The sequence below is a fragment of the Falco cherrug genome, chromosome 4 (assembly GCF_023634085.1).
Source record: "Falco cherrug isolate bFalChe1 chromosome 4, bFalChe1.pri, whole genome shotgun sequence".
NCBI lineage: Eukaryota > Metazoa > Chordata > Aves > Falconiformes > Falconidae > Falco > Falco cherrug.
In genome coordinates this window covers 36,738,370-36,763,223 of record NC_073700.1, presented here as the reverse complement: position 1 = coordinate 36,763,223, position 24,854 = coordinate 36,738,370, and the positions used below count along the sequence as shown (strand labels likewise).

Genomic DNA, 24,854 nt, shown 5'->3' with positions numbered 1-24,854 from the left:
TTACCATGTGGAATTCCTCCACTTGTACATAGTGTTCGACCAGAAATCCCAAGATGTGGCCGAGATGGATGGCACTGTCAAAATCTTGCTCGGCTAGGAGAAGTTCACACTGTCTCACTGCTTCTTCGGGATCTTCGGCGTAAACTCTAGTATAAAGAGCCAAAGGAAACGACTCAGGCTGGGGGAGGGCATTCAGCCTGTCATGTGAAGACCAGGGAAGGTTGGTGGGTTTGGGTTTTTTACTGTGTTCTCTTTCATAATCACCTTTCTGGCTACACTTTCCTTGGTCAATACACTTGCTTGTATTTCAGGCTGCCTTTTATTGTCGACATTGAAGTGTCAACAGCACTTTTAAAATTAAAAATCACATAATGGTTTCCCTGTAACAGCAGCTTTTAGAAGTGAGTCTGCAAATTATTTATTAAACTGTAGGTAGTAGTAGAGCTTTTCTTGTATGACAGCTCTGGCATTACTGCAACTCACCTCCGAGCATGGATGAATCGCTTAATCAGGGTCATCTTGCTTTGCAAATGTGCTAGTTTGCTTTCCTGTTCCAGAGGGCTTCTAGTCTTTGCTTTTGAAAGGCACTTGTATGCTTCTGTCAGTGCTCCTTGTGCTTTCTCATAGTTCTGATACTCATCAATTTCTACCTGCAAGAGGAGAAGAGTTGACCGCCTTGCTGTCTGGCTAGCAAACCAAACACCTTCAGCAGTCACAGGAGGGGGAAGTACCTGAGCACATGCATCATAGAAACCTGCCAGAAGGTCCAGGGCCCGCGCTTTAGTATAGAAGCTAATGATGTTCTTCATAATCTCTGGGTCCTTACGCCAGTCCAGCGATTGGAGGTAGTTGGCTGCCATGATATAAATCTCTCTCTGTCTGGAAACTCCCGCAAAGAAGATAATTTTCTCGGTATCTCCAGATTTCAGCAGTGCCCTCATAGCCTAGCAATGGAAAGGGGGGCATGGGGGAAGAGGGGGGGAAAATATCATTGTGAAGGCAAAACCATAAACTATGCTAAGATAGCTAGGCAGCCCCATCTGGATAGTCTGCTGTATGAAGTCTTTTCCAAGTTATACTTCTCAAAACAAGGGTTTTGAGAAATCTTAGGAAGGTAATAGGCTCAGCCTCTTCAGCTTTTTTTTCTGTTTCCAGGCTGACCTTTAGCTTGTTTCCTGCTTGTGTGTATTTCTTGGTCGCCATGTGGTAATTGCCTTGTCTCATGCAGCAATCGGCGATTTGCTCCAACAGCTCTCTCCGGGACTCCTCAGAGAGGTCCTGGGACTCCTTGGAGACCGTCATCTTCTCGGCCATCTCCTCTGTGATGGTCAGGTTCTGCTTCAGGCAGAGCTGCAGAGCTTCGTGGTACTACAGGAAGTGAGAAAGCTATGAGATGTTGCTAACACCACAGTGGTACTTCACATTGCGGGTGGTGTAACCTACAGAAATGAGCTACATGAAGGCACGGATGCTGACAGCTGTGGGTGCTCTGGCTAGAGCACTGCTGTGCAGTTAAGCATCCTGACATCAACTCCTGCTCAAGTCCATGCTGTCACATTTTGTTCACATTTGTTCTCCCATGAAGGCCATTGATTCTCATCTGCTTTCTCAGGGGACACTAACGTGGCACTAAAGATTCATCCATTTTGTCTCTTTGAACGTGACATTCTCTGATTTATTAGGTGTGACTACATTAAGGTTTTCAGCAAATACAAACAAAATAAATACAGGCATTTGAAAGATTTTGTTAAATGTTTTGCTTCTTTCCATATGAGAACAAATTAGGAGAGTAGGATATACAATAGCTTTTAGCCCAGCAAAGGGCTACTCTACCCTTGCAAATCACAGAAGAAAGAGACAGACATAAGAGCTCATTAAAGAGGAGAGGGTCTAGGACTGCTCTGCTGCCCGGTGTTTCGGTAAGGCTGAGTTGCTAGCACAATAATGAGGGTGTGGTAGAAGCACGAAAAACATTTAGGTAAGAAAATAAGTGCCTTAACTACATTGGTGGTATGACAAAAGGGACAGCACTGGTTTTTTTGACTTGACGATGTTATAATTTCCCTGTCTCCCAATACATTAGTTTTGCAGGTTTTAAGCCAGAAATAAGACTAAAAATCAGGAATCCATTTCTAGAGGTAAGCTAGTGAGCTGCCACCCCACGAGTCATTGGCACGAGAAGAAACTTTAAACCTTCTAAATGTCTCCACATAACTGTTTACCAACAAAGATAAATGTGTGTGCATGCACTTTTTTTAACGCACAGCTTACCTTTTTGGCTGTTAGCAGCAACTCCATTGCCTTCTTGTACTGAGCATGTTCAATAAAAAAATCCGAACAGCGCGCTAGCAGAGCTGGGTCTGATTTCTCATCCAGGTCTTCAGCAATTAGCTGCAGGGCCCCAAACTGCTGCGTGGCAAAGGCTAGCTCCAGTGCTTTGGAGAAATGTCCTGCCTGCAAAATTAAAAACAAGTCTTCAAAGACTAGAATAAGCACTGAAGAATCAGTTTACAGGATACCCTAGAGCAGAGTAATAAAGCATTACTCACCATGAAGAAATTACTAATAAACAGTACATACAGTAAAAACTGCAGTTGGTTTAACGTGCCTCTGCTGTAGGAACCGCTTCAGTTTGAAGTTTGGTAATTTTTTAGTAAGAAGACATTTACCTTGTGGTATAACATGACGGCTCTGTCCATCTGCTCCCCCTTTTCCTCATAATAGCGTGCTGCCTCTATCATGTCTTCTGGAGAGCTCAGAAGAGCCAGGTTCATCAGCTGATCATCTAAATTGTTCTCCTGTTCAAAAGGAAAGATCTGGCTTTAGGTATGCAGCAAACAGATTTCATAATTCTGTATTCTGGCAAGCCTACAGCTTTATACTGTCACGTAGCAGTCCATCAACCCCCTTCTGTGTAAAACCTATACCAACCCAAGAAACTCTGAGCTGCAATGGTCATCATTTGTTTCAGGCAGTTTTCTGTTGAGATACAGAAGAAAGTAATGGCCCATACCACCAAGCCTTTATCGATGCGTCTTTTGTAGACAATACAGGCAGAAACCAGGAGCATCTTCACAGTGGGCTGTACATCAGCAAGCAGTGCCTCACCAGAGAGAACGGGCATGAACGACTTGGACCGCTTTCATTCTGTACACTGCCCAAGGACAGAACCCTGCATTGCTTTTGGAGCTAGACGTGCCTCTTCGCATACCTTACACAGGCGGATGGCGTTGTTAAACGCCTGGGCCCTGGTGTAGAAGTGCACGGCCTGCTTGATTTCATCCTGACTCTCATACTGGCGGGCCAGGTGATACGATGCTGCCCAGTTCCCTGTTTCATTTGCTATTTCAGCAGCCTGGAAAGGAAAACATGTAGCTTTACTTTGTGCCCATATTCATCCCAGGAATGAGAACTTTCTGGAAGCAGATAGGAGCAGGCTGCCTTACCTTCTGAATGTCGCCCTGAAAGCAGTGGACACGGACTAGGGAAAAATAATCCTGAGCCAGTGCGTAGTATTTTAGCGCAGATTCCATTTCAGATTGGCTCTCCAGATACTGTGCCCACCATTTCCACAGGCTCCTAGAAAAGCAACAACATTAACTGCAGTAACAAGAATTGCCAGACTGCATTTTTCACTCCTGGAGATCTCGAACTCAAGACTAGATATATTTTTTTAGAATGTAGACAAAGCTTTACCTCAGCTCACGGGTGACATTCAAATGTCTGCACTATAAGGGGAGGCCAGCCTAGATACCTAATGTGGCAGTTCTTGAGGGTGATGTAGTATAACCCTGAAAAAGCTGTAGGAGGATCAGAATAGATAAGACAGGGGTTGAACTTGTGGCTGAGAGGATTCATACTCGCCCTTCCCTGCTCTCTTTCAGACCTGAAAGTCCCATTTGGGAGAAGGAACAAGCATAGCACTGACTTGTCTTTCATCTTGTTGACGTAGTTCTCCAAGGCCTGTAAGTCTTCAGTGAGCATTCGGGGTACCTCGAACCTGTGCGTGTCTGACTTCTCATAGCTGTAGAGAAGACAAAGGTGTAAGATTGTGAAATGACTACCTTTGTATTAGCTCGCTTCCTGTGTAAAAAATGCATTTAATGTTGTTTGACAGCCACAGAGTGACGACACTGGTAACACTGCTTCATTTGTATTATTAAAAGTTCACTGTAAGACCAGCTGCAGTCTGCCAGCACCATCAACACTAAAAAGTTCAACAGTCCTGCAGGGACCTAGAATCAGGGAGGTAATAAGATCACAGGAGAGTAAATACTTCAAGTGCCACTGATGGCCCAACGAAATACCCCAGGAAGCTCCCCAAACATCAAGCACATCCCTGTGCAACTGGCTGAAAAGATCACAAAAGCCCTGGGCTCCTCATGTCACCTCGTCCTCCTGCCATCTGCTGCAACTGCAGCCTCTTTTCCACGATAAGATCACTGCACTTACACCACCAGCTACTGCTGGAGTCTCTCCTCACCTCCCTGCCCACCTTGATCTCATCTCACGTATCGGTCCAATCACATCAGAGCTCTACTTTGACTCTGAACAGAAGTGACCTTACACGTTGTTATATTGTGAGACTTCATATGCTAAAACTCATACAAGAACAGGATTTCAAAAAAGAAATACAACACATTCAAAATCACCTCCCCTAACTTCTCTAGGGACACATCCCAGTCACAGGAGAGGACCAGGCACCAGGAACACCCAAGTCATGACTAAATTCTGCTACAAAAATTGTGGGGGGGACTCTCAGAAGTAAAGAAGTGGGTTTGGTCAGGGGAAAAGGAAAACAGGGAAGTGGTCTTCCAGAGACAAGCACAGGATTGGATATTAGTGGGGTTCAACTACTGGCCCCAACAAGACAATCTTTCCGATGCTAAGCTTTATTAGCCTGGGAGGGTGCTGGGAAGTTTGTTGTAATGATGCTTTCACTCCAGGAGATAAAAAGCACCAGAAACAGGAAAAGACTTTAAATAATGATTACTGGTCATCGTCAGACATCCTCCTTAGCCTGCCTTCAGTCTTCACAGGGGAACAACCCCACATTCCCTGGGGGCCACGGGCTGGTGCTTACTGGGCGAGTGCAAGACTGTGCTCTCCGGTTGCCTCCAGGTGCTTAGCGTAGTTGTAGTAGGTGGTGCGAAGGTGAACCCGATCGTGAGCTTCAGCTGTTTCGATGGCTTTCTGCCACTGGTTTGAAGCTTGATAGAACTTGTTCAGGAGGTCATAGCGTTTGCAAGCCTTGTACAGTCGCTCTGCATCCTCCTGCAAGGACAGCATACAAACAGTGTTAGCTCCAACCGGCGTTTCATAGGTGTCATTCACAACAGACACCGCACTTCAAAGTAGTTTGTTAGTGCAGGTCATTGCAATGCAATCAAATTAACAATAATTCAGGCGGGAGGTTTAACCAACTAAATACACGTAGCCTAGAATAGCACATTACTGTGAAACAGGATGTTTATGTGAAAACAAGGAAAGCGCTCAGATCCTGGCATTTACTGTACAGTATCAACTTGGGGGTGACATGAGCAAGCCATCAACAATTAAACGCTGTCATCGGGAGCATAAATCATTTCAGAAAGGGGAGGTGTGCTCATGAGGGGCTACAGTTAACAGCCACACTGTCTACTCAGAGCTAAGGTCCAGGCAAATGGTCCTAGGCACTAGGGGGCTTGGCAAGAAGGCATTACACGGCAGGGGACCCCCTGCGACCTCCAAGCAGGTCTCAGAGGTAGCAATGCTGTTCATGAACAACTCGGATCCATTCCTGGGAATAAATGCCATTAATTTAAGGCAGAATTAGAACAGGAGGAGTTTGCCGATGCTGATGCAAGGGTGAGCAAATTTGGAACGATTATTTTTACTCTTCGAGAGGTACTCCTGTGGAAGGAGCATTTTCCTGCTCCACCCAACTGCTGTCCAGCTGTACACTATATTTAGTAAATTGAGATTATCTGTCCAAGACAGAACAGTTTCTGTCTCCTACTGTTTCAAATTCAAAAAAGCATAGAAAGTAGAGAAGGAAGATGCCTGCACTATGATTCTGTATGAGATGAAAAAAAGCAACAGAAGTGCATTCGTTTTGCTACAGCTGCCCTCCACCTCTAAATAGATCTAAATATCCAAAGGGAGTCCTGGCACTTTTCAGCCTCAGCTTTCTCTGCCAGGAAGGTTTTCCAAACATTTAGTTTGAATTCTCCTTTTCTTCTTCACTTTAACTCAGAGTAGTTACTCTCTCTATTCAGCATTTATACTCTTATAGATAAATATACTCTCATTTATTGTTGTAGATTGCTAAACACCTTTTACAGTCAAATTCTAATTATTCAGCTATCTTAAAGATTTCCTCGTCTGTGAAATCTTTCCAAGAGCTTAACAATTTGCACTGATTTTCTCTGAACTTCTTCCAGTTCATCAACATTTTTTTTCTGGTAATGAGATACTTGAGAGTGGAAATCAATGTTCCAGCTGTAGCTGCAACAAATAGAAATTATCAAATCAAAGTCCCAGGATATTGTGTCTCTTCAAATGCAGCCCCAAACAGATTTTTGCCGTCATAGCACCTTGCCATTTTTTATCTAATTCATGATTTCCTGTGACCTGTGGGGTATTTAATCGATTATCCTTTTCCAGTTTTTTTCCCTCTTACAGATCATACGCCTGGATCTTTTACGGTTCCCAAACTAGAAATTTCTGCTTTTCTTGAAGACCATTAATGAAGACATTAAATAAAGGCAAACCCAGTGGAACACATGCTCTTATCACTCATCTAACTCAACAGTGCTCTGGTCAGTGTTCAACCCACATGATAACGTTGGTCTGAAACCCATTTTAGATCTCAGTTCTATTGGTAATCAAGGCAGGAGGGTTCAGACTACAACAAAGACACAGGGGAAAGACAAATCTCCATTTTGCTGTGTATTAACTGCCAGGTTGGGCTCCAAATGCAGGAACAAAGGACAGTCACCCTGTGCACCAGACTGTGGGGAGGACAGCCTGACCGTGTCCTCTGGCTGTGCTGCATCCAGGCAAGTTACTGCTCACATGATGGAAGAAGCCAGGATGGAAATCTGGGCGACTGTAGTACAGCAGATGTCCCTGCGACAGCACAAGCAGCGAATGTGACTTGCCACAGCTCTCCATTCCCACAGGAAACACCAATTTTGCCTAGACTGTTTAAATGCCTTAAGCAAGCCCTTACTCTCTGGCAGAACAGTTTTAGCCTTTCACTCTACAAACAAACACGTCAAAAGGGAACTTGCATTTCCCATACTGGACATTAAAATATGTTTGTTGAAACATTCTAGCTGGAACACTTAAAGTGCACCCTTTTTTTAATCCCGTCAAACACAGAATGATTAAGCTTGGAAGAACTAATCCCCAAGAAAACAGTTTTTCTGTTTAATGTTTCACACATAAACCATCCTTAAAAGATGTTTCCTTCATTCAGCCAGCAGCTTCCTTCACTCAGCAATTTTTCACATGGGAGTAAAACTCCCATATAAATTCTGTACAGCAGTTAAGGAAACAGGCAAATTAATTAGCTATACCCTTAGGCAGCCATGGCTCCTGGTATTCTTATTTCCAGGCATCAGATTCTGCCATTCTCATTCTCATCTACTCTTTTGAGAAACATTAAAAGGGCTTGGGGTAACTGCTGAGCCTCTGGAGTTCAGGGAAAGCCCCTATCAGCGTCACGCAGGAATTGTGCACTGCTGAAGGAGATGCCTATTTCCCCAGGATAAACACTCAACTCTAGGAAAATAATTGCCAAAACTATTCTTCACTGCTCCTTGGAAACCTGGCAATACATTTAACTCCCCCTCCAACCTTTCTGCACCATAACATGTTTTACAAAATTTTAACAAATTGTTAGTTTCTCTTTTTTGTCCCTAGTTAAGCAGGGTGGATATTCTGGGATGCATACAGTCAGCAGGCTTACCAGCATGCCCAGCTGAATGGCCAGCACGGCCACTCTGGCCTCCTGCTCTGGTTCTTGTTCAGCCTCCCTCAATGCCTTGGCTCCTCTTGCGTGACCCATGTTTCCAAGGCAAATTTTGGCCACATCGAGCCTCTGAGTCTTCACGCACATGCGAGCCATGTTCTCCCAGACAGCCTCACTGTGAGAAATGGGAAAGAAGAGGAGAGCTGTTACGGTGTCACCTTTAAGGCTTGGGTACTGAGCAGGTAAGATGCAAGGGAAAAGGAGCATGAAAAAGAAAACCATTAGTATATTGGACACTTGCTGGATGTGACAGAGACTCCAGTTGCTGTGCAAAGATTGGAGAGGAACAGAAATAGGCCTCGGACATAAAGCTCAGTTCTGGAGCTGAATGCCCACAGCCTTAAGGAAATCTGGTTGGCAGGTTTTGTTTTACACCAACGTCTAAACAAAAGCAGTTACGTTTGCACGTGTATAAACATTGATCATGCACCAATCACTGTGCTTCTTGCTGTAGCTGCAACATATAGACATTCACAATTCCCCCACGTCAATGTTCAGATTTCAAAAGAAAAATTATGGGAAAAGTCTTGTACACATAAACCTTACACTCAAACTGTCTTGCATAGTTCAAATATGCAACATCTATTAGGAGCCTAATAGTTGCGCTCAGTAACAGGGAATGATGCGTAGGAAACAACCGAGCAAACTATCATGTTCTAATTTAAAAGTTGCATAAAAAAATGGCACAAAGAAAAACTTTGCAATGCTCAGGATGAGAACTCAGGGCTAAGAGCTTATGCTGAACGTTGCCAAATCCTGTGCCAAGACAAAGGGCAGGGACTAGTTGAGCACCACGCTCCCATGCTGCAACATCAGGTCTCAGCAGGCAGCATTGCTCAACAGGAGAACCATAACACAGTTGACCATTACATGAGGTGACGTGCAAAGGTATTCATAGATTCTGTTTGCATTTGAGGCTCTTCAGAATAAAATGCAATATGTTTGACTAATAGAAACCACACACATTCAAAATATGGGTTTTTTTCAGTGTGTGAACCTCAGCGGAGGTATGGTCCATACAGTTCTCACATACCACCACAACACAAAATAAGTGTCTAGATGATAGAAGAAGAAAACAAAAACAAACAAACAAAAAAAGTTGAATGACACTTCAGCTCCTCCATCTGCAAGCAAATCCCCTTCCAGTTTTCCTATGATTAAAATGTTTTTCTCTTCCCAGTTGCTGTGGGAAAGCCCGGCACAAATAGGGAAAAGTGACTAACCGGGAAGCAGCAAAGCAGATGAGACACAATGTGCTGTCAAACACAAACAATAAAGAAAAGCAAACAAAAAATGCTTTTCCCAAGTTACTTTACAATTACAGCATTTTTTATTTGCAACTACAACTGGAATAATGTTTCCAGGTAGTGATCAATGTATGTGACAAACTTCATTAAGGCCAAACAGTCTAGAGAAAATAAAATAGGATCAGAAGCGATAATTCAGGGGGAAATTTCAGATGTTCTGCTTGTTTAGTAAAGCAAAAATACACGTCTGAATATTTTACTGAATTTCTTACATCTGCATGTCCGTGCTGAATGTGGTTCAAATGCAGCCTCCTCTCATGCTCTGCTCTGACACATCCGAGTCCCCCCCACTGGGAAGCCAAAAGGAACATTGAAACAGAACACAGTAATTTCTGAACTGGAAAGACCTTACACTCAGAAGGATCTAGCGGTGAGGTTTTTGTAAGTCTATGCATTGTCACTCAATATAGAAATGCTGACTTTGTATCAGCAGAAGATGCGATCTTCCTAATTTTTGAAAAATTGGAATTGGCTTCCCTTTTATTCCAGCCACTGCCTGTATCTAGAACTAGAAAGAGCAGGAAAATACCTTTAAAGTACATTTAGGTTGTGTTAGATATGGTCACCTGCTTTGATCAAGGTGCACAGTGAGTTCTGTCATTAGTAAAAGATGCAAAATCTTGGGGTGCATGTGCACGGCTATGCTTCACTGCACACAAGGAAAAGAAATATTTTCCAAAGTCTGTAGCATGCCAGAAGAAGTTGCCAAAAGCCGTTTCACTCTGGGTGAAGGAATGCACGTCTGTGCTGCGATTTGTCAAACTGACTAATGGCAAATTACTGAAAGGAAATCAAAATCTTTATTTTTCAGAGCTTTGACAGCCTGCAATTCTCTCAGTGCAAGAAGATGAGATTTCATGGGCTTGAACAGATAAACAGATGAGAAATCTGATTTAGACTACAGGGAGTGGAAACTTTTGAAAGGAAACAGAACAGTGTGTTTTAAAGTACAAAGTTAAAAGATAACAGTATGCAGAGACACACACCAGGACTTAGAAGATGCTACTCATCATCTATCAGCTGCATTATGCTTTCCTGAATGGCAACAGCTCCTGCCAACTTCAAAACTCGGTGGGAGATGCTGCTGCACGCACAGCCTGCCTGCGGGCCACCTCAGCACCCATGCCAGCCATACACATTGGACCACCCAAATGTACCTCTGCCCTGAGGAGCTGGATCTCTGGCCATCCCACTTCTTTCTCCTCCACTCCAAACTATTTGTAAAACTAATCCAAGGGGCTCCAGCAGCGGGGGTACCACTTGGGTGCAACAAATACAGAGGAAGAAACATCTCCAGTTGATGTACTCTGCATTCAGTTTTACTTTGGCAAGCACTGCCTTCCCGACAGTCCCAGCTGAGCAGGTGGTGAGCACACACCAGAATTCAGCACTGTGGTCAAACCAGACCAAAGATGCTGAACTTGGAAGTGTTCATGGTAGAGCAGTGCTTGCGCAAACTTAACCAGCACAAAGACCAAGAGAGAGGCCAAGAGCAGCACAAGCGGCTATGTGAGCATGTTGCCTCCCTCTGACCATCCCTTCTCCTGCCTCCACCCCCCAGAAGCACTTGAAGGAATGTTTTATCTAATGAACCGGCCCTGCTCTGCACAGAGCAGTTCCCATTCTCCCACTAGAGCTAAGGAGGGCTTTGTTAGCAGCTGCACGGGGGAGAACCCACAGCCAAACCTTCTCCCCTGGTCAATGTGGAGCTGCAGCAGACGCTGGTTCTCTCCCGTGGACATTTCCCTCACAAGAAGGAAACTGCTCTGATAAGGCACATACATGTATTATTTCAATGTTCTTCCTGCAGCAAAATATTGGAAAACTGTTTCTGCTTCGAGAGACCATTCAGTTTTGCATGGCACTCCATATACTGCTGCTAAGGTCTGCAGGTATTTCTGACACAGCAATGTACTATTTGCTGGCAAAGACAGTCTTCATATGCGTATATTATATGCTTATTAATATATTTGTATTTATTAGTTTAATATGTGGTTTATTGTATCTTATTTAAAAACTAGAAAGGTACCAGAGTACTACCAACCTGTGAAGTGCAAAAGATCCAAAGCACTTGACAAAAATTCAATAGCACACACCACAGAAAGTCTCACTGCCTAACACAGGCACAAACTGCACAGCTGTTGACCACCACAGAGCACCGTGACCGAGCCCCCGCTGGGCAACGACACGGACCATGCTAAATCATCACAGCTCCTTTGCAGAAAGACATGGGGACTTTTAGCCAGAATCTCAGTTTTACCTTTACCCGTAAGAGACACCTCCAGCCTCTCCACACCATGGCTGATCAGAAAGAGCAGATACGTTTTATAACAGCAAATTCTTCATCAGAGATTTCCCTTGCAAACTGTTCAGCTCGAGGCACCCAACAGGCTTGCTGGCAGGAGCAGGCAGGCCTGCAGGCAAGGGATGGGTTTAGAGAAGAGAACAATCTGGGAAGCACCAGCAACAGGCTTCCACATTTCTCTGTGTCTCAAGAAGACCAGCCTTGGCCTTGGGATGGCACAACCTCCCTGGCAGGCAGACGCCTCCCGCACCAGAGCAACAGTCCTGCCCATCCGTTTTGCTGTCCCTGAGGAATGCAGGCAAATTAATGTAGGTCTTGTTAAGGACCAAGAAACAGGAGGCACAAAACAGGCTCACTTAAATCCCAGGCAAACCATGGCTTCTCTCTCAATAGTTGTTAGTGTAGCGAGAAAGACAAACTGTCCTTGCATCCTTAAAAGCCAGCAACTCTTCTTTCCAGGTCTGGCCCCACTGTCACATATAAAATACCAAGTAATGTTTTAACCTGCCCCCAGCTCATGCTCTGGGAATTTCCTGTTCTTCCCCTCCTTCTCTTCCTCCTTTTCTCCCCCTGGAAAGCTGCTTGCATCTGTACTTCATCAGACGAAGCTGGAAACTTAATGAAGACCAGACACAGCACCAGCACGAGCAGAGCCATGGGAATACGCTCCCCGAGCACGCCGGGGAGCAACACCTCCCCGTGAAGCACGTGAATAAATGATCTGCTGCTGCACCCCGAACTCCCCAGGCTTCAGGCCGCATCAGTAGTGCTATGGATGAGAAAAGTAAACTTTGATGCCTCTTAAGACCGGACACAAGCTTTACCATGTATTTGATGAAAAAGTTTTTCTTCCTTTATATCCGATGTTTTGCATCTGTTTTTCCATGGAACTATGTTTATAGTATCTAACAGTCTGATTTTACAAACCCTTCTGTTCCTATATATTTTCATCGCCCATTCTGCATGAAAGTGTAGAAAAAAAAAAATCCAGTAAATGGAGTATTATTTAGAATTGCTGGAGAATTATATGTCTGAAGCATCTCACTACAAAATCTCTCTCCCTCTGTTTAATGGGGTATATTTGGAAAATGAACATATGTTCCGTCTCTTGCCTCCAAATAACTTGGTCAGGAGAAAAAAAGGAATCTCTCTTTCCAATTTGGGCCCCAGTTTGTTGAACAGGACCCTGAGCATTCTGCTTTAAAAGACTACTTCATAATGCAAAGGGAAACACCAATATAAGGTACAATATCTATAACACTAATATCAGATACAGTAACACTATTATATATAACTACATATTATTACACCCCTGTAACATTATATGATAGATAGTATATCATAATAATAATACACATTAAGGACATAATAATATTATTTCCCTAATGCATACATCTACCCGGACCAGTGGGTGTCCCCTCGCGCCTCAGGCACAGCCTGGGCTGTCAAAAACGGAAATAAATAAATCCAGCACGGGGGAGAGCATTTGCCAACCCACAAGTGGGGACGAGGAAGCTTCACTTCCCTACGACAAAATAAACTGTATGAGAAATTCAAAGCAGATTCTCAGCAGCTCATCCAACTGGGACCACTGCAGCTGTACCGTCCTGGTGCAAAGCGTTTGCTGGGAGACTCACCCTGAAGTAAACATGACAGGGCTGGCACGGGGCACCCTTCCCAGCCTCCACCCGCTGCCTACGTGCTGCTCGGGGGCGTCTTCACTGGAAAGGAAAAGGATGCGACAAAGCAGGTGCTGCTTCTCAAGGAAAATTAGCAACATCTATTCCTATTTTTCAAATGTTAATACCTTGCCTGGATGTCAGCAACTTAAAAGTTGCACCTTCCACCCCTTTAAAAAAAGCGTTAGCACGTCATCTGGCTTAAATGTACAACAGTGGGTGATTCTGACCAGTTCATTCATTTATGAGCAATTTTACATCAATGTGATTTGGTAGACTGGTCACAGGATAAAAGCATCAGCTGTAGACCATAACGACTAAAGAGGGCTTGGACACAGTCAGAATGAGACAAACTACATGACAACTAAGGTTAGCAGGAATGAAAAGCTGATCATTTAGAAGTACTATGTAAAATTTTGAACACACCTATAAAAATGGACACCGATCTTATCTTCAAACCACTGCAAAATAAATAGTTATAATGTCAAAATTGGTGGCTTACTGTCTGTTCTCTTGTAACCAAGAAAAAACTCAGGACTTGAAAAAATGAAGTTTTATTTGATGTAGCTAGATTATGTTAGATGATTTTAAAACACATTTTTCGGATTCTGGTTATGCCTTTTTAGTGGGAGTAAAAGATAACAAGGAACTAAATAATGCATTAAAAGCTGCAACAATTCAATTAGATTGTTGATAGCTTTAATCATATTAAACGAGTGTTTCTCCAGGAAATGTGTCAGGCATTTTTCATGTATGATCAAAACACTGAAAGCTGTCTAGATGATTCCAAAAAACCTCTTCCCTGGCAGATACAGAATATTTGATAAAGCAATAAAAGCTTTACAGAATAGTATCTATAATATCATATTAAATACATAGCTTTGTCTGTTCCAAACTTGCCCTGATGAAATCAGCACCAGGTTATTGTTCACTGTGAATTTTATCAAACAAAACTCTTGTGTCCTAAGGAATGCAGTAAGTACTGCAATTTAATATACTGCTGCACACTTAACAGTAGAGAAGTGTTCATTAAGGTGATCGATGTTTTTTTTTCTTTTTTAAAGGATCAGAGGGATTCCCAGACTGTTTTGTACTGGAAGTGCAAGATCTCTGAGTGAAGATAGAAAATGTCTGACTGTGAATACACCAACAAGAACCATTTGGTTAAAACTGTAACAAAAATTAACAACTGTGCCCTTTCAGTATGAGGATAGGAAAATTTACCAGATCTTTGCAAAACTTATTTAATTTTGACTTGAAGTGATCTACTTATTTGAGGAATTCCCCAATTTTACATCTTTAAATATTGGTATTAGTTGAATAGAATGATAAAAAGCCATTTGCCTACTAAAAAATAACAGAAAAAAATATTATGCTCCACATAAGCAACTGTAAGCAGAATTTGTTACATAGTAAATAGATAAATTCAGCATGGAAGCAACTATTTATCTGATATAATCTAAATTATTAAGATTCTGAAAGTCTAATTACATTTACATAACTGATTTATCACCCAGAAACACCCAAAATGCTTTATAAGCTGCTCTGCAAATTTGATGGAGTAACTGAACCTACCACTAGAACTACTCTCTAGCATAGAAAAAAAGAGCAAACAGCTACTTCCAGACAAGAACACCCACCAGAAATTTTGCCATGGGAAAAAGTCATCACATGCTTGCTGAATTACTGCAGCCAACAGCAATTACTGCTACCTTGCGCTGCTGCTCAGATACTGTCCGTACTGGTGTGTTACCTGGGTGGGCTGAAGAGCGCTGCACTGTTGTCCTTCCTGCTCTGTAAGCTGCGATCAGGGTTCCCAGAACAAATTCCATCATCGCAAAAACTAAAAGTCTGAAATCGTTTGTGATGCGGCAGTCCCCATCCAGAGAGAGACCACACGGGCTTGAAGCCATGCAGCCTCTTCTGAGATGACCACCCCACCACAGCTAGAAGGACAAAGCACCTGATCTAAGGCCAACTCTGTCACCAGTCCCAGCACCATCTCCTGTGTTTGATGTGGCAGTGAAACGATCTATTTGACTCACCTGCATCTCTTCCCAGCTGCAACTCACTGCATAGCCACCCACACACCTGCAGCCACAACAACAGGCAATTTGGGAGAGAGAATGAGATATTTTTTTTTCCTCTGGGAAAGCTGCCTTAAATGTAAACTCATTGACTCGCACAGATTTGCATATGTAACATGAAGAATTTCTCAAGTATCATAGATCTCAAACCACAAAACTAATGCTGTGATGATCACCTGATGCTGATCACCTGGTGCCTTTGGCACTCAAAGAGAAATATAACTTAGGAAGAATATAATTTATTTTTCATGTTGATGGAATTCAAAAAAGAGGTTGAATATTCTCACACCAAATAACTGGCGTGAAAAGAGGAAGAGATGTGACTATGCTTTAAATTATTAGACTGATTTGTTCAGTCTTTGTGAAATACAATTGCTTTTTTTTCTTTTTTTTTGCATGTAACATGTAAAGAAAGTCTGTGCCCTTCTGAAAATACATACTCAGACTTCAACAAATCACAAAAATCAAAGACAGGAGGGGGCAGAAGCAGGTGTACGATTGGGTAGAAGAGATTTTTCCCTAAAGGTAAATCTCTCCTGACACTATCTGTGTATGAACATCATCTGCCTTGCTGCTCAATCACAGGCTTAAAACAGTAACAAATAATCCTGGCTTATAAAATATGAAAATACAGTTGTTAGGAAATGTCTTTGAAGAATGGCAGACACCAGCGTGTTATTTATACTGAAACTTCTAAAACCAGGGATGTATGGAAACATGACCAATCACAGGAAAAAGGAGGAAAAGATGCCATACCGCTGTCAAAGTACTAAGATGCTCAAAGTTCAATCCATTTAAGGATTAAAAATGAATCAAGTGCACTAAGGAAGGGGTGAGTTCATAACCAGATTTGTACATTCAATTCCAATAGCTGAAAACTAATTATAGGGGCATATGAACTTCACTGAAATATTTTCCGCTCCTCTCCACAAGAAGTCTTAGAAAATAAAACGTTGCCTTTCAAAAAATTTCCAGTTTGTCTATGTGTATTGGGTCAGTATGAACCTGTCGATTAAGGGCCAAATAACTTAGCTAGTAAGATAGAGCTGCTATAAAATCAAAACAGTTTCTCACCTAATTCTATTAATTACACCCCTGTGAACTCTTGTGCCAACATCTCAGGTGCAGGCTGTGCGGTGATGCCGGTACTCCTGCCACGACTTCTCACTACTCCCTCTCCAGGCTCCTGACGGAACGTTACACCTTCATTTCACAATATACTATTTAATACTACACCTTCTACAGTATTTTCTCAGCCTAAAGAATTTTGACAGGCTCAGCTCAGCTCAAGGAAGGGCATAACCACAGCAATAAGACCCCAAGGGGCAGGAGAAGCTGCCAGCCGCAGCAGGACTACATGGAGAGCTGCTCTCTGCAAGCCTCCTCTGGAAACATCCATGTTCAAGGACTGTTGGAAACGTCCTCCAGAACTTTCTTAACCTGTTTATTAGAGCTGCTTTCCTTGCAGCTTTTGCAGCACCAGTGCTGCGGTCCTGGCTTGCTGTGTGGTAGTTGATTCTATACTGGATGGTGAACAGAGGCACTACATTAAGCAACTTGCAGAAGCTTTTCCAGCCTCTGGGCACTGCCGGGAGGTGGCCAGCCTTCTCAGAGGCACTGCACAGCCACCAGCGTTCACAGCAAAGCGGGACGTGAGGCTCGGGGCTGTGCCAACCCAGTTGCAATGCAGCGATTTTCAGCTTCATTCACGTTGTAACCTGCAACTGCCTTTTCAGAGACCCCCAAATTCCTTTGTCTATCAAGTTAAGAATCTCAAGATTTTATATTTCTTATTTATCTGCCATGCTTCCTTCCAGGGTTGCAGAGAGGAAGGGAGACATCGGTGGACGCCCCTCCATTGCTCTTGTCACACTATTCAACATCTAACCCCAATATTGCTTTTCTTTCAGTAAAAAGCATTTCAAAATCCCTCTCCTCAATCCATTTCTGCACACCTGATGCTCCGAGGGTTGAGGCTGGGGAATTCTTTTTTTACTTTTCAAGAGGACGTGTGATTTGCTCCCTGGGCTCCCCTGCGATGTGCAGCCTGGTCCTCGCAGCCCTGCTCTGTGCTGCTGGGAGGGGAGGAGGAGTGAGACGGGGAGGGGAGGAGGTACAACTTTAGAAGTCTCCATAGTCTTTTCCTTTCAGGAAACACATCCTGTTAATGTTTGACTGCTGTGGCAGTGGCTCTGTTTGTTGCAGCCGACTACGCCCTGAGGCTCACCAAAAACAGCCACAAAAACAGCCATTTCCTCTTCGTGGAGAGGTGGGGGGGGCTTTTCCTCACAGCAGTGGCTGTTCTCCCGTCCCTGCACCCACAGCTCGGATCTTCAGAGAGGGACACGATACGGCAGAGCAAACTTCAAGATACACCGAACTTGCAGAGCTCCTCTGGGATGATAGCATTCACCTCCAGATCGGCTTGGCTTTGAGAGAATGACATTTGTCACAGTTTGCGGGATATACTGAAGTTCGCACCCACGAAAAAGGCTTTCAGAGCAGCACTGATTGACTCGGAGGACCCGGCACGCTTAGGACACTGCTGGTGAGCATCTCCACCTCTGCCCCTGCAACAGCCCTGGCTCTCCTGCCTTGAGACTGGAGTCTTTCTGGATTCACCTTGTGTCACAAGGAATGGACCTCCCTATCGTTCAGTTCATCACAGGACTGGCATTACTTATTAAAGTGCAAGAAGGTGGATAAGCCAAAGCTGGGAAGGACCTAAGAAAGCTTCTTTGTGTTCTTATTTTATGGAATTCTCCTACCTACCTCACAAAATTTGCATTTCCTTGATCAGAAACACCTCTGGAATTGACTTTGAGAATGAACGGTGATGTCCTCTAGCCCTTCGTAACATCCAAGCGAAGCTGCCTCTGATTCAAGTCCAATTTCAATGTGCTGCAGCTGATTGAAACCTCGTGTCTTCTGCAAATAGAGACTGGCAGCAAGGTGACAGTCAGATATGACTGTCCAGAAACTGGTAGCCACAGCTGTGTTGGTAGCCCTGGTCTCGCTTATTCTTAACAATGCGGCTGCCTTTACTCCCAACTGGGTATACCAGACCCTGGAGGATGGGCGTAAACGTAGCGTGGGGCTCTGGAAGATGTGCTGGCTGGCAGAGAAGAGCAGAGGAGGTGCAAGCACAAGTGCCAGGCATGGGCAAGGGGAGGAGCGCGAGTGTGAAGCCCTGGGCTGGGGTTCCGAGTCAGCTGGGTTCCAGGAGTCACGCAGCACTGTCAAATGTAAGTTCAATCTCTTGTCTTCTCTGTTTACACTAGGTTACAATTGATATGGTATACCTGGTCCCCAGGAGATTTATAGCCTAATCCTGAAATCACTATGAACCATCTGATTCTAAACATCTCTTAACATTCATCCCCAAACAAATTCATTTGGAAAAATAAGAATAATTATGTCCAACAGTGATGGACTGAACTCCTTCTCCTCCCACCCTAAAAGTAATCTATATAGTGCTGGTTTATACAATGTACAGAACGATACACTTTGAAAAAATAATCTGTGCAATGTTAGCCTAAAGCTTTGAGACATTGGCCGCTCGCTCTTCCCTCTTGGGGTCCTGCTATAAGCATATTCCTTCCTTCTCAATACATTAAACACCAACTGTAGTTGCTCTGAATACCATAAAATTTTTGGAAAAAAAGAAACAAAGTATTTAGATGCCATGCTAAGTTATTTCTCCCTTCTGTCTACTTTTGTTGGAAGTGCCAGGAGCAGAAAAGACAGAAACAGTTTTGGTAAAAACATGTAAAACTGAGACAGGCCTTAATGTATGCAACTATTCTTCTTGGTGAAAAAACACAATTAGTATATTACTTGGGGAGCATGGAAATCATTAAGCAAGGTGGTTTTCTGATTTTGCAAATTCACAGACTCAGGGGATCTGAAGAATGCATATAGCTTAAACTGAGCTAGTTAAAAAATTTTGTATAATGAAACTCTGTAAGCCAATGTTGAGAATTATAAAGCAGAATAATCAAAAAGTGCACCTTATCATATTCACGTTAATGATGTGACCTTGCTCTCATTAAGAAACTAGTGCAGAACTGTGCTTGGAGTACCTGTGGTCATCTCTGACACGACAGCTGTGACCACAGCTAGCTGTGGTTCCAAGAGGTTTGCTCCACGGAAAGCCTCTGCTTCCAGCAGCTGGCTTGGGGGCAGGCAGCCGGGCAAGCTGCTGGGGGGCGAGGGCTGGGAGCAGCAGAGCCTCGGGGGCCGGTCAGTCAGTCAGATCAACTGCATCCTTCAAGGAACTGAATTTAACAGAAGAAACGTCTGTAAGTTCATGCCTTGACAGACAGTAGGATTTCCCAGAGATTTTGACAGTGCTCATACACAGCTCTGATGCTTCTGAAGGACAGTAGCATTACTAATACTAAGTAATTTCAGATAGATTTTTATTCATGGTTTGAAATGCGGAGAAAGAACAAAATGCTCTGCTCCTCCTCAAAGTCTCTTATATCCCTCTGGAGACAAAACCAAACAAATATAAGAGGAATTTCTTTTAAGAAAATGCTTTAATGTGGACCCATTCCCTATCACGTTTTCCAACAAAATTGCGAGGCAATATTTTTTGCACATTTGCTGATATTAAAGCTGCATAAGTCACAAACAAAAAACTTCTAAACCATTATAAAGCCCTAAACCTAACTTCACATTAGTTTTTAACTGAAAGAACTTTTGTAATTACAAACCATTATAAAACAGATTAGACCATTGAAAAAGGTCCTTGATGTGTACCTGCAACTTCATCAGAGGGATCACTGCCCCAATAAATATTTATAAGCCATGTTCTAACTTGAGAAACATGCATACCGTTCCTGAATTTTAAAAGTAGGTGTTCTATATTTAACAGCTAGAATGAGCTCTGGCATATTGAATTTGGCTCCTGCAGCACTCTAAACACACAAACTTTTATTTCTTGCTGTGCACAGGTCAGAAGATGGGAGGTGCTATAAAGACTGGCACAGATGTATCTGTTTCATGGCAAAATTGTATGGGCAGCAATTTCTTATGTCAAATAGAAGATAAATGTGATAGGAAAACATTAAATTTCAAGTTAATAATTATAGTATGATCAAATCCCCAGAAGCATTCTCTGACAAAGCACTCTTAAAAATCCTAATTTAAAGGAGGACTTTAAAGCCCAGTGACTCAATTGGTATAGGAATAAAGCATCCATTCATTATTTAATCTGCAAGCAAATAATAAGCAAAAGGCCAATTCTGAATCTTTATAAAGCATTTAAAAGAAAATCTCATCTCCACAGCTGTGCCATGACAAACTAAGTAGGAAACAAATCTGTTGCACATTTTTAAGACAAATGTTCCCACGGATTGTACACATAGTCAATATGAGCCTGATTCTCCATCCATGTTTTTGTCACATTTGTCTATTTGTCTAATAACAAATCACGTTATTTTAGTAATATGTATGGCAGTCCTCATCTGCCAGCTGCGGATAAATCACAAATATGTGTGTATGTATGTGCATACATATAAAGATAACTTTCTGAACACAGGAATTCCTTCCTCAATAAGAGTTACCCATGTAGTATTTTGGATACCATTTGTAGAACAATAAACACAAAATATGTTCTTGCAATAGCAGTGCAAAAAAGGCCACAATCTTGCAGATATTAAAAAAATATAAACACATACATATTGGGGAGAGAGCGAGTTATTTGTCTCACAGTTCAACAGAAAAACTGTAAATCCTTTGAGAATTTGCTTTTCCATATACTGATGACTTCTGTACAAGTACTATATAAGTAACAGCCAACTAAATGCACTACTATAAGCAGGCTCGCTCACTGGCAGAGGGGAGCACATTCTTAAAACTTATTTTTCACTGACTTTCACTGCCTGCTTTTTCTTCCACTGAAATCATTGGCAAAGCTCCTCTTCAGGGGACATGATAAAGCTGAGGTGTTTTTTCCCCTCATTGCATACACAGCTCAAACAAAACAATTTGCAAGACAAGCAAAATGATTTGCAAGAAAAATTATGGAAGTAGCTCATTGTGTCAGGATTTGCATGAGCTTAAACTACATGAAATTGAAACAAATAATAATTGAAGCTTTGCGTATTTCGGGTGAAAGTCACAGTAAATGATCTGTCTAAAGACCGCACAGGGAACGAACAGGAAGAGTCGATATGATAGAGCATGTCTGCCAAAAGCCTCTCTGAAAATGCAAAGTCAAATTCCATACCAAATACCTCTCTGATCCAATTCCCCGCTACCAGGACACCTGTGTGAATTATTTCACTGCAACACAAACCACTGGAGCAAGGGGAAAACTAAGGTATTTTGCATTCAAATCCTGCAACGTAAACACCGCATCAAGGGTATTAAAGTGTCAGTAAAGGACCACTGGTATAAATACCAAGTGACATAAATGACAAGGAGAGATTGCAGATACTGTAGCAGAGAGATTGTAAGAGACAAAAAAAAAGATTAGAAATGGGGGAAAAAAGAAATCCAGGGACAGGAGTAAACGGTATTAAAAAATACTATATGGAAACAAAGCATCTCAATGCGAACTATTTCAGTAAGGCACAACACAAGAAACATGGATTACTTTGGTCCTAGGATAAAACCCCTCAGCTCTGTTCTTCAAGCTCCTGTCCTCACTGCTCCTGGAAGGGGGAGATCTCAGGCCCTTCTATTTGTCTTTATCAGCTTCTTCATTTCTCTTCTCACTGTGCAGTCCTGCACCTTTCTTTCAGCCATCTGTGACGCTGAAAAGCTTCTGTGAGACAGTTCAAATGACCAGCAGCACAGCAAGAAAACAGCCAGGGTTGGAGTAGAAGGTTTGGGGCGGGGATGCGTTTTTTGTGTGGTTATTTTTCTGTTAGATTAAGCAGTGGTAGCAGGAGACCAACAGGTACTGCTTCTAGCACAAGCTGAGTGACGCAAGTGTTAGGACGGGTAAGAATAGCTCCTTTCAGTGGCAGCTAACTATCAGATCTGAAATCTTTGCTTATGCTGAGAATCAGAGCCCAGTTACAAGGACAACTGTCAAAGCTTTTCTAACATGGACAAACCACTAGACGACACAAACTTAAAGGCTTCACCAAGAACTCACGGTACATCCCCTCTTCAAAACACTTTAAGGAAACCTAGCCAGGCAGCCTAACTCTCATCTCAATGAGAGCAAAGGAATTTGCCAAAGGTTATGCAGTTCCAGAGCTGTAGCAAAATTTACAAATTTATGTATTATGTATTAAAAATGTACAAAGATTATTCTTTTGTCTGCATCTCTTAACCCTTCAAAAAAAGACCACATGTAGCAGAAGCATACACTTAGTAAGATCTTGGGTAAGACAGCATGTCTTGAGTACTCAATACTCAGCTTTGTGCCCACTTAATGCATGAGCAGACACAGCATATCGAGCGATGCAGTGTCACACAGGGTCACACAAGCTACCTTGAGTAGCAAGACCACGTAGTTACACCACGAGTGATGCCCTCTCAGAGCAAACCAGACATACACAAAGCCCTTGTTACCTACATCCCGGCCCAATACCTGGCCAGTAATACTGCATTGCACTGTGTGAACACACCAGATTACTTGGAATCAGCTTAGCTATTTTTAACCGCACTGTGCAGTACAAATATGCCCTTACGTCCTGCTGTGCTACAAGGCTATCTCTGGGTGGACAGATGGAGCTGATTTATTCATTAGCCGAGGTCACAGTCTGTCCCTTGTTGTCTAAAGAACATTATGAACAATGTGGATATGCAGGAATAGGGAGGGGCTTAAAAGATATAAAAACCTTGCTCAGTTCTTTAGGGTTCCAGAAGACACAACAAAAATCCCAACAGTGGGAAGCATGTATCATCTACAGATGCCCAGAGCAAGATACCCATTGTTAATTGTCCTCACAAGTTCTTACAAGGAGGTGTAACCAGTGCCAGGGAGAGGCACGGTATCATGAACAGCTACATGGCTGCCAGAGAGACCAAATACAAACACCTTAAATGTATGATTTATGCAAACACATGTACACTATGAAATGCGGTGGCTAAGGCACGATGCTTCTCAGTGTGGGAGTAAGGACAATACTTGCTTGCAGAGGCAATAGTTCACTTGAGTGCCCATAACCACTGTATTCTCACAAATCTCCCATGTCCACAAAACTCTCTGAAATTTGGCTGGATGGAAGCCAGACTGAGTCAAGCAGCTGAGCATGCTGTAGACACATGTTGCTTTTTCAATATATGCAGATCAAAAAAGGAGGCCAGCTGCATTTGGAGATGACAGGAACTACCATCAGATTAAAAAAAAAAAAGCCCAAAACCTATTATGTACATGATTGCCTGGTAAATTGCTCAGGTTGTGACACAGAGATGGAGGCAGGGCAGACAGCTGGCAGCTCCCCAGGGCTTGTGACTTCCCCTCTTAACATCTGCAATATGATCAATATATAAATAAGTGAAATTACCAATTTAACAGTAGAGGCCAGTGGAGGGGAACTGTAAGAGGTTTGACTCTCCAAATTAGAGTGAAGGCTCATTTTGATGTGGATTTTACTATGCTGTGTAGTTACTTTGGAAAAGTTCAAAACTTTTCGGGATTCAGGACAGGAAAATGAACCTAATATATGTTTCAATAGAGTACCTTCCCATGCATTGCACAAAACTATTATCCTGAAAAATAATGTTTGATTACTCTCACTATTGAGACTCTAAATTCAAATATAGCATTAAGAGTGAAAATGGCTATGGAGTTTTTGAAAATTTCAGATTAAATGCACGAACACAGAACATCCTACTGATGGTTATCAACAGGCAAACCATAACATGTAGACAACTAACATCCCAACAGGAACTATCTACAGTCTGTTCAAATAGGTGACTATATAAAAGGGTTCTCGATGTTGAGTTTGAAAGATCCCCGTCATTTAACGGTAAGTACTTGCTTATGTTGAAAATAGTTGATGTAGCTATGTCTTCACTCCAAAAGTAACTACTTGAAGCTGTTAAAAAAACAAACCACCAGTCTTCTCTCCCCAAATAACATCTGTAAGCCTTTTAAACTAAATATTCAAATATGAAGTTTCACACTCAAATAAGCTCAATCATAAAGTTCCAAAATACCTAAAGGGATGGAAGATTTCACCAGTTTGTCACATCAGCACATTCTTTTAGTTGTGCTGAAATAGACTGGTTTCTCCTCCCTCCGCCTCTTTTTTTTTTAATTACTGTTTTTAAATGAAAAAGCATAAATTGCATACTCCAGAAAGCCACCCAGGAGATGAAACTAAGCAAATTATGTGACTGCTCTCATTTTTAAGATATCCATCCAGCAACAGAATGTATTGAGCTTGTAGCTGAAAGCTGCATGGCTGCTCACAGAGACTGAAAAAGAAAAGAGAGGGAGAGACTTTCCTTGTCAGGATGAAGTCTTGTCGTTACAGTAAGACATGCAGA

At 42.6% G+C, this 24,854-nt stretch overlaps 2 protein-coding genes across 12 annotated transcripts in view; one reads left to right on the top strand and one right to left on the bottom strand.

Annotated features, from left to right (window-relative positions):
* Positions 1-24,854, bottom strand: part of IFT140 (intraflagellar transport 140) — an 85,969-nt gene that overhangs the window by 1,175 nt on the left and 59,940 nt on the right. For 6 of the 11 annotated variants that reach the window (XM_055708475.1, XM_055708479.1, XM_055708478.1 and 3 more), the window contains 11 exons: positions 13,267-13,350; positions 7,955-8,132; positions 5,084-5,274; positions 3,929-4,024; positions 3,447-3,579; positions 3,212-3,355; positions 2,670-2,798; positions 2,272-2,454; positions 1,162-1,368; positions 484-944; positions 5-146 (listed from right to left, as the gene is read on the bottom strand). In XM_055708475.1, coding sequence (XP_055564450.1) covers positions 5-146; positions 484-944; positions 1,162-1,368; positions 2,272-2,454; positions 2,670-2,798; positions 3,212-3,355; positions 3,447-3,579; positions 3,929-4,024; positions 5,084-5,274; positions 7,955-8,132; positions 13,267-13,350 — 1,948 coding nt within the window. The remainder of the gene's footprint in view (positions 1-4; positions 147-483; positions 945-1,161; positions 1,369-2,271; positions 2,455-2,669; positions 2,799-3,211; positions 3,356-3,446; positions 3,580-3,928; positions 4,025-5,083; positions 5,275-7,954; positions 8,133-13,266; positions 13,351-24,854) is intronic. The other 5 variants (XM_027810061.2, XM_055708484.1, XM_055708482.1 and 2 more) reach the window with 3 other exon arrangements.
* Positions 17,556-24,854, top strand: part of TMEM204 (transmembrane protein 204) — a 29,642-nt gene continuing 22,343 nt past the window's right edge. Inside the window, exon 1 of the mRNA XM_005442466.3 lies at positions 17,556-18,640. Within this exon, the coding sequence (XP_005442523.1) occupies positions 18,361-18,640 (280 nt within the window). The 5' untranslated portion in view covers positions 17,556-18,360. The remainder of the gene's footprint in view (positions 18,641-24,854) is intronic.